Source organism: Syngnathoides biaculeatus, chromosome 13, assembly GCF_019802595.1.
Source record: "Syngnathoides biaculeatus isolate LvHL_M chromosome 13, ASM1980259v1, whole genome shotgun sequence".
In the NCBI taxonomy this organism is placed as follows: domain Eukaryota; kingdom Metazoa; phylum Chordata; class Actinopteri; order Syngnathiformes; family Syngnathidae; genus Syngnathoides; species Syngnathoides biaculeatus.
Window position 1 is genome coordinate 12795757 of NC_084652.1, and position 9260 is coordinate 12805016.

The following is a 9260-nucleotide window of genomic DNA, read 5'->3' on the forward strand; positions in this document are numbered from 1 at the left end:
TGGCATGCAATTACTATGAGGACTATGACAGCACATTAAGGAAAATATGTACCAACTTTACTCTTACTACCGCCTGAAACTTGCACTGAACTAAGATATGAATGCAGCACTTGTGTCATTCCATTTTCCCTTGAAAGATGTAATTATTGGCCTATTCCAAATATTCACAAATCTGTCAGTAAACACTTCCTTTGCCGAGATTAGCCATCCATCTCACAATTGTTGCATATCAATGTGCTTTGTGGGTTAGACATGATTGCTGCACAGTGAATGGCCAGTATAAAATGCACAATTTTACAGTAATTTAGATATGCCGCACCTGTGAAGTGGATGGATTATCATGGCAAACAAGTGCCTACTATCATTATGAACAATATTTGAGAGGCATTACGTGAAAGTCTACCTTGAGTTCAGCTCATGAAAAAGGGAAGCAGAAATGTTTATATTTTTGTTCAGTATGTTTTTTATAATTATACTAATTTGAAGTAAGCAAAAACTGCCACATCAGCATTGTCGCATTTACTAAATAGGGTGACTCATTTTTTTTTAAATCATATTTTTAATAGTGTGTAGGTCCAGCTTCTAATGCTATGGTTTACCTGTATTACATCTCGAAGAACAGCCTCAGTCACATAATAGTGTAAAATTTATTTTCATGGCATTATTATAACGTATGTGAGCAGACACGCTATCAAAATAACAAAAACAATATTTTACAGGAAGTAAGCATCAGCAGCATCACAACCACTTTTGAGATGACTGAACAAGGAGAAGTGGAATGCAAAAAGGAAGTGCTGGTACTACTCAAACATCCGCCAGAGACAGACTCCAATCACGGAGAAGTCAACGTTTGTGTGGTACCAGCAGTCCATCTTTTGCACTCGAATGTACTGTAGCAGGCTGAAACTGGGTCATATTACACCTTTTAATCAATTCCTTCTGTGGCGTCATGAAGCCATTCCCTGCATCGAAATAACGCCCATCTCAGACTATATTGCAGCCCAGGAAGACAGAAGCACTGGATCCCAATTCATAATCCACCCTAAGAGTGAGAGAGGGGCACTTGCCCCGGGTTACAGGTTCTGGCAGCACTGCAGCTTGCTCCCCCTTTGACCGTCCGTGGTCGGGGGCACGCTGATGTCAACCACGTTATTCCCGGGGGACTCGTCGTGGGCCGACCGCTCGGCGATCTGTTTCTGCGATACGATGCGGTAGATTTCTGTTGAGGGGCAAAAATAAGACCATTAAAACTAATGATGAGTGAACCGTTTTACCGTGTCAACTTGAAATTGACACTAGCTGCAAACCAAAAATATGACCTTGAAGAAATGAGCCTTCATTCCATTGTGAAGTAGTCACTTGTATCCCCTCAATAGCTCAATGGCCATTATTGGATAAACCTCTGGCAACAAAAATGAGTATAACCCTACGTGAAAATGTTCAAGTTAGGCCCAATTAGCAGTTTTTCATCTTCTGTGTCATGTATTAAGTTTACAAGTTCTTAGGTCAGAATGGGGAGTAAATTTTGCATTATTCCTCTTAGACTACTGGTCAGTGAAAGTTCAACAAACCGACTTTTTTTTTCTGAAATTTTCACCACAATGGAAAAACTTGGAAATAATTTTGGTTTTGGAAGTGGTTGAACTGCTTAAAATGGGATGAGACATAACTAGTGAATAATTTTCAGCATAATTGGGGGAAAAGATGACCAGATGGATGTAAAGATGTAAAGTCGGTGTCTGACTGAATTATATGTGAAAACGTTTTTTTTAAAGGAAGTGTGACTTTTGGGAAACTCTTTAATCTGCAGTCATACCTGTGAGGATATTCTTGAATGCCTCTTCAACATTTGTCGAGTCCAAGGCTGATGTTTCTATGAATGACAGGTTGTTTTTCTCTATATGTGAAAACAAAACGCACACAATAAGTCTCCTGAAAACGTTGAAAAGAATGAAAACCGCAACTGTGTTACACCCTTTAAGGTGTGTCATGCTACACTATTTGTGTGGGAGAGCCGGTGTTACGCCAACTTGCGACTATTTTGACAATAGATCACCTCAAGGAGTTTCAATACATATATTTTCACTTTTACAATTTGGAAGCATAATTGCCCTTTAAATGACCCCAGAAGAGATGTGTGCCTTGCAGTCTAGTAAATCATTGATTCCCAACCTCTGAGCTGGAATGAGTGATCATCAGGTGTGCCACTCCAAATTATCCAGTTTAGCATAATTGGTCTGTAAAGTATTTTTCATCTATCTATGGCTGTGATACATACACGTTATGACAAGTACAACAGTTAAATGCTTATCCTCTAAATGGCAGAAACTGAGTAAATTGAAACTATTATGTCAGTACAGTACTTAACATGACATTTTTTGTTGTGTGGTTGGTTGTTCATGTAAATTGTATGCATTGGCTCAATAATGGCTGGGGAACACTGTTTAAAAATAGCCCCTGAGATACACAGTAAAAGTGTATAATTCCATAAAAGATGGAATTTGACTCCAAATGTTATCCTATTTCTTCTGACATTCCCCAATGATTTGCTGTCCACTATTTCTTATTTTGCTGCCAAACCTGCAGCTCCATTTCTTGTGTGCGCAGCTAAAATGGATACTTGCTGAACCGGACAATGGCAAGCAGCTTGACCGTGTTTTCCAAGCGAGCTGCTGTTCTCACCCAGACTCATAGAAACGTGTGATTGCGTTTCATCTCGACACAGATTGCGCTCTGGTTTCCAATGGCTCTGAGAAGATGAAGTCTGCCCTGATACATTTTTGTCTCTTTCTTGGGTTTGTGTACCTGCGAAGGCGCGGGCTTCGTCTGTGGGCACGGCCCTGAGGTGGCGTAAATCGCTCTTGTTGCCCACCAGCATGATGACGATGTTGTTGTCGGCGTGGTCCCTCAGCTCCTTCAGCCAGCGCTCCACGTTCTCGTAGGTCAGGTGCTTGGCTATGTCGTACACTAGGAGTGCCCCCACGGCACCTCTGTAGTATCTGCGAAAGAGGCAATCGGTGGTAACTAGACCAGCATCATGTCAACAACAAAGATGTACATTATCTCACAAAAGTAAGTAAACCTCTCACATTTGAGTAAAAATGCTTATATCTTTTTTAGGGACAACACTGAACAAGTGTCACTACATTATAGTGTTATTTTTATGTTAAGTTGTATTATATATACAAATGAGTATTTGAACACTGCTTTTTTGCAAGTTCTCCCACTGAGAAATCATGGCGGGGTCTGAAATTTTCATCGTAGGTGCATGTCCACTGTGAGAGAGATAATATAAAAAGAAAAATCCAGAAATCACAATGTATGATTTTTTAACGATTTATTTGTTATACAGCTGCAAATAAGTATTTGAACACCCGTCAACCAGCTAGAATTCAGACCCTCAAAGACCTGTTAGTCCGCCTTTAAAAGTCCACCTCCACTCCATGTATTATCCTGAATCAGATGCACCTGTGTGAGGTCGTTAGCTGCATAAAGACACCTGTCCACCCCGTACAATCAAAAAGACTCAAACCTGTAACATGGCCAAGACCAAAGAGCTGTCCAAAGACACCAGAGACAAAATTGTACAACTCCACATGGCTAGAAAGGACTTCAGAGCTTGCTTAAAAAACGTCCAATGTTGGCGCAATCATTTGAAAATGGAAGAAGCTAAACATGACGGTCAATCTCAATCGGAGTAGAGCCCCATGCATGATATCACCTCATGGGGTTTCAATGATCCTTAGAAAGGTGAGGAATCAGCCTAGCCCAGGACTACACGACAGGACTTGGTCAATGACCTGAAAAGAGCTGGGACCACCGTTTCCAAGGTGACTGTTGGTAATACACGAAGACGTCATGGTTTGAAATCATGCATGTCACGGAAGGGTCCCCTGTTTAAATTTGCACATGTCAAGGCCCGTCTTAAGTTTGCCAATGACCATTTGGATGGTACAGAGGAGTCAAATGAGAAGGGTTTGTGGTCAGATGAGACCAAAATGGAACTTTTTGGTCATAATTCCGCTGACCGTGCTTGGAGGAAGACGATTGATGAGTTCCATCCCAAGAACACCATCCCTACTCTGAAGCATGGGGGTGGTAGCATCATGCTTTGGGATGTTTTTCTGCACATGGGACAGGACGGCTGCACTGTGCTAAGGAGAGGATGATTATGAGATTTTGGGGAACAACCTCTTTCCCTCAGTCAGAGCATTGAAGATGGGTCGTGGCTGTGTCTTTCAACATGACAATGGCCCGAAGTAGACAGCCAGGAAAACCAAGGAGTGGCTCCATAAGAAGCATATGTTCTGCATAGCATAGCATAGGTTCTGGCGTGGCCTAGCCAGTCTCCAGACCGAAACCCAACAGAAAATCTTTGGAGGGAGCTGACACTCCGTGTTTGTCAGCGACAGGCCAGAAACCTGTCTGATCTAGAGAAGATGTGTGGAGGAGTGGGTCAAAATCCCTCCTGCAGTGTGTGCAAACCTGGTGAACAACTGCAGGAAACGTTTGACCTCTGTAATTGCAAACAAAGGCTTCTGTACCAAATATTAACATTGGTTTTCTCAGGTGTTCAAATACTTATTTGCAGCTGTATCACACAAATAAATTGTTAAAAAAAAAAATCATACATTGTGATTTATGGATTTTTCTTTTTAGATTATCTCTGTCGCAGTGGACATGCAACTACGATCCAAATTTCAGACCCCCCCCCCTGATATCTAAGTGGGAGAACTTGCAATATAGCAAGGTGTTCAAATACTTCTTTTGTTCACTGTAACTACAACCTTGAATAAAAATGTCCAAATTGAGTCCATTTTTTAGTGTTACAAGATCTCAGGTATGAATGAGGAACGGGTGTGCTACTTTTGGTGTTATTGCTCTCACGCTGGCTCTAAATGAAAGTTCAATATGGCACCTCATGGAAAAAGACTCTCTGCCCGACTCGAGATGGACTCACGCCGAGGTGATGGCTCTGTAGCGCTCCTGTCCCGCAGTGTCCCAAATCTGAGCCTTTATCGTCTTGCCGTCCACTTGAATGCTGCGCGTCGCAAACTCCACCCCAATGGTGCTTTTGCTCTCCAGGTTGAACTCATTTCGTGTGAATCTGGAGAGCAGGTTGCTCTTACCGACACCCGAGTCTCCAATCAACACAACTGCAGAAAAGGGAAACACCGTGATCAAATACAGTTTTTTTTTTTTGCGATTGTCTCTTATAAATGGGATGTGGCTGTGTTCACATCACATTACAAATTTAACTTCACTTGGAGTCAGCGCACACCTGCCACCATTTTAAAATGCCGCTGATTAACCTTGAATAAATTCCAGTTTAGAAGTAGACTTGTGATTAATATCGAACACATTTCAGATGTTGTAGTTAAATGAGTATTTCACAATGTTCATCATCCTGCCACCTAGTTGCCAGAGGCCCCAGTTCCAGCTGAAGAAAAACAGACGATGCGCCAAACATACTGTAACTTTTAAAATGATGTCCAAAAACTTCAACCTTAGTTTCATCTGACCAAGACAAAATTTCTCAAACTTTGCCATTATTGTGAAATATACTTTGTAATAGGCCTCTAACATCCTGTTATTGATTATATTCAGATAAGCGTTCTAACAATATGCGATGTGGATTTAACTTTTCTGGGTTTTGATGGCTGTTGCAGAGCCTCCGTATGTATACAGTTGAGAGTAAAGAGGCTAGATGTCCTGTGAGGATCAGGGGCAGGCCTGGGAGCTGAGTCAGGATGGGCCTTGGGGTGGGGGTGGGAGGCTCGGATGGAAAGCAGCAGAGGTGGAGCCTTTGTGTTTTCTCTCCTCCTCCACAAAAGGAAACCGAGTCAAACTTTATCCCCGCTGACACCATTCTGGTCCGGGCTGCAGGAAGCCGATAACAGCCTCCACCGAAACCTGAATCGACAGTTTCAGGCTGCCTTGCCCTTCCTGTTTCTGCGGGGCTCGGGATGATGACTCGGCCAGACGGAGAAGGGAGAGAGGGAGCCCTAACCTCCGGCAGATGCCCTATTCATCCCACAGAGGAGACTTTGTTACATCTAAATAGCCTTTTGCTCCTGCACCCCCCAGGATGTAAATGTGCCATGAGAGCTGATATGACCATCAAAGAGGCATTTTGGACCCAGCTGAGCTCAGAAAATAAACAGCATATCCATCAGCCTACAGAATGCATTTAATCATGAGCCCATTTGTGTCAATAACATCTGGCTGAGCACCATCTTCCTCTGAGTTGGGGGCCACCCCAACATATAAGCAAACTAAGCGCCTTGTGCCGTTATACAAGAATGCCACGAGTTGGCCATAAAGCACTACTCCTCAACTCACTTCAACATAGTTCATTGATACCAAGATGCCACGAGACCGTACCAATGCAATAGGTATCTCAAAACGAAGCTCCTCAAATCACTTCAAAGTAGGTACCTGACACAAAAATGCCTTATCGTGCCAACACAGCACTACTTTTAACTAGATGAAACTCCTCAACTCACTTCAACATAGTTCAATGATACCAAGGTGCCATGAGACTGTGCCAACGCAATTGGTTTCTCAAAATGAAGCTCCTTCAATCACTTCAATGTAGGTACCTGGCACAAAAATACCTTAACATGCCAACAAAGCACTAGTTTTGACTAATTGAAACTCATCAACACACTTCTAGAAAGTTTTCTGTGACCAAGATGGCACAAAGTGGCAGCAAAATAATACTACTTTGGCCAGAGAATAAAAACAATGTATATTTTTCAGTGAATGAGGAAAAATCCACAGATGTGTGAATTTGGGATTGCCAAGAATATTTGAAGCTTTACTGTAGTACTGAGAAGGAAAAACATGAATTTAGTCACATCATTATTTTAGTGTTTGCTTGACATTTACCCATTTCAAGTAGTATGCATTTTGTTTTACATTTTGTAGTTGTATATATTTGTGTCAAAGGTGAAATGGTGGGCGACTGGTTAGAGGGACTACCTAACAGGTTCATAGAACCTGGGTTCAAATCCCAGCCCCGCCTGTGTGGAGTTTGCATGTTGTCTCCATACCTGTGTGGGTTTTCTCCAGGTACTCCAGTTTCCTTCCAAATCCCAAAAACATGCATGTCTTCAGTAAATAGAAGACTCTAAATTGCACGTAGGTGTGAATGTGAGTGCAAATGGTTGTTTATGTGTGCCCTGCGATTTGCCGGCAACAGGTTCAGGATTTGCAAAGATAGCTGGGATAGGCTGCGGCACTCGCGCGACCCTTGGGAGCATAAGCGGCTCAGAGATTGGATGGGCCAAAAATCAAGAACATTTCTGAAACTAATAAAAGCTACTTCTTGGCTCCTGTTTAATCTGAGGGGGTAACAGTTTGATACACGCTTCTGAAATAACAGGTTTGCACAATTAAAGGAAATACAGTATACCCTAATTTTTTTTAGCATTATTGATATTCATCTATGTGAAGACACTGATCAGATCATGATAATGATAAGAAAATTTCTAGCAAATATATAAATGTGAGCATCATTTCTATACATCTCTGCAGTTTTTTTTATATTAGACAAAAGACCACTTCTCAAACATTTGTAGGAAATCACAATGTGTATGAAATCAGTCATGAGCCATTTTTAGAGCCAGGAGCTCTGGGGCAATTCATCTGGTGCCTGTTGGCTACCTGGTGACCCTAATCATAATCTAGAGATGTCTATGTGGTGACTCTAGTTAGTTCCCTAAAATGTCCAACTTAATCACCACACAGGGATTTTTATATAGTACAATATAATGTTAATATTATAGTCAATTTACTCTAGGTTTGAAATGATTAATCAAATACCAGCCAATGAAAATGATGTCATTCTTCCTTGCACTTTTTTTTTTTTTTAGGCCTAGATGATATTCAGTATCCCGCTTTTGTAACTTTAAATCAACACAAGTTCGCCTTTGTAATGTAATTCTGTTCAAATGAGAGGGTGCTAAATTCATATTTTTGCTTAGGGCCCCAGTGGAGGCTCGGTGAACTCTGGTCAGTGGTGCATTCTTTTATGTGTATAAACAAAACTTCAACAGGCTCCAAACAGAAAGGGTGTTCCATCCTACCTAGAAACAGCTGCAGCTGTTGTAACTAACGCTGCAAAAACAGCTATTTGCTTTTCAGATGATCATCCCGGCCTTCATCATAAACACAGGCCCCAATTTACGGGCATGTGTCACCTATTCGGCATAACTGAAACAACAAAAGGCGAATAGGCGTTTTTGACGCGATGTCAGTACGAGCCGATCATCCCCCCCATTCCTTCTTCTTTTACCTTTGAACAAGAAATCGTATTCATCGTCTCGGTTCCCCATTCTAGACGAGGCCGCTCCGACGCTTGTCCCACGGCGGATGACGTGTGATGTATGGGACGGAAAGATGGCTTAAAAAGAAGCTGAAAAAAAGATGGCAAAGGTTCGCGGCGGGACTGTTAATGCGCCAATGCTCGCTGTCAGGGCTGCAGAAAGGCACAGCAGCTCCCAACTCTGCAGAGGGAGGAGTCCCTGCACTCTGAATATCTTCCTCCAGGGGGCGCGCCTGTCGTCGACGTGCCGACACTGACCGCCTCACACCGCAGAGAATGACAAACAAGCTTACAAATATGTTCCGCGCACGGAAATGTTTTAAACGTCACCCCCTCCCCAACCCCCCAAAATGCTGTTTTAGGACTCGCAGTAGTTTATCTACGGGTTGGGTTCTGTCATTTGCCGTAAATGATTGGTCATTGTTAATATTATACGTCACATGGTACTCCTATAAGTCACCTTGCTTGCGTCTGATCAACAAGCTGTGATATGTAATTCTGCAAATCGCCAGGTATGGTAAATATTGTTATTGTATAACAAGTGAAGCGAGTGAAAATGAAAAAAAATGGAATAATGGAAAAAATTCCGTCACTTAATTGCACAATGTTGCTGTTTTACATGAACACTTCAGTAACTTGGAGAGAATATATTTTTTCCCTTAATTCAGTTATTCGATTATGCTTGTTTTTCATTGTATTTGATGTTTTTTTTTTATTTCACCGTCGTTTGCTTCTGTGACTAGTCTTATCTTATCAATGATGATGATGATGATGATAATTATCATCGTCATCATCATCATCAATTATTTTTCACCTTATCGCTTCGACTTAAATTATTATTTGTAAATGGTAAATTAAAAAGAATAAAATAAATTATTTTTTTCCTTATGACTGTTACAATAATTAGTATTATAGTAATAATAATAATAAA

At 41.5% G+C, this 9260-nt stretch overlaps 1 protein-coding gene across 1 annotated transcript; it reads right to left on the minus strand.

The window, feature by feature from the left end:
• Positions 1-628: 628 nt before the first annotated feature.
• On the minus strand, positions 629-8610 carry LOC133510808 (ras-related protein Rab-11B). Its single transcript, XM_061839166.1, has 5 exons — positions 8300-8610; positions 4961-5156; positions 2806-2999; positions 1817-1897; positions 629-1219 (listed from the first exon to the last, which is right to left on the minus strand). The coding sequence occupies exons 1-5, from the start codon at positions 8337-8339 to the stop codon at positions 1074-1076; spliced, it is 657 nt and encodes a 218-aa protein (XP_061695150.1). The 5' UTR covers positions 8340-8610; the 3' UTR covers positions 629-1073.
• Between the last annotated feature and the right edge of the window lie 650 nt (positions 8611-9260).

Excerpts from the sequence above, each read along its gene's own strand:
- LOC133510808 (XM_061839166.1), bottom strand. The coding sequence starts at position 8,339 with ATGGGGAACCGAGACGATGAATACGATTTCTTGTTCAAAG. Across the intron at positions 3,000-4,960 it reads TACAGAGCCATCACCTCGGC|ATACTACAGAGGTGCCGTGG; the intron begins GTGAGTCCATCT and ends CCTCTTTCGCAG. Across the intron at positions 1,898-2,805 it reads CGAAGCCCGCGCCTTCGCAG|AGAAAAACAACCTGTCATTC; the intron begins GTACACAAACCC and ends TTTCACATATAG.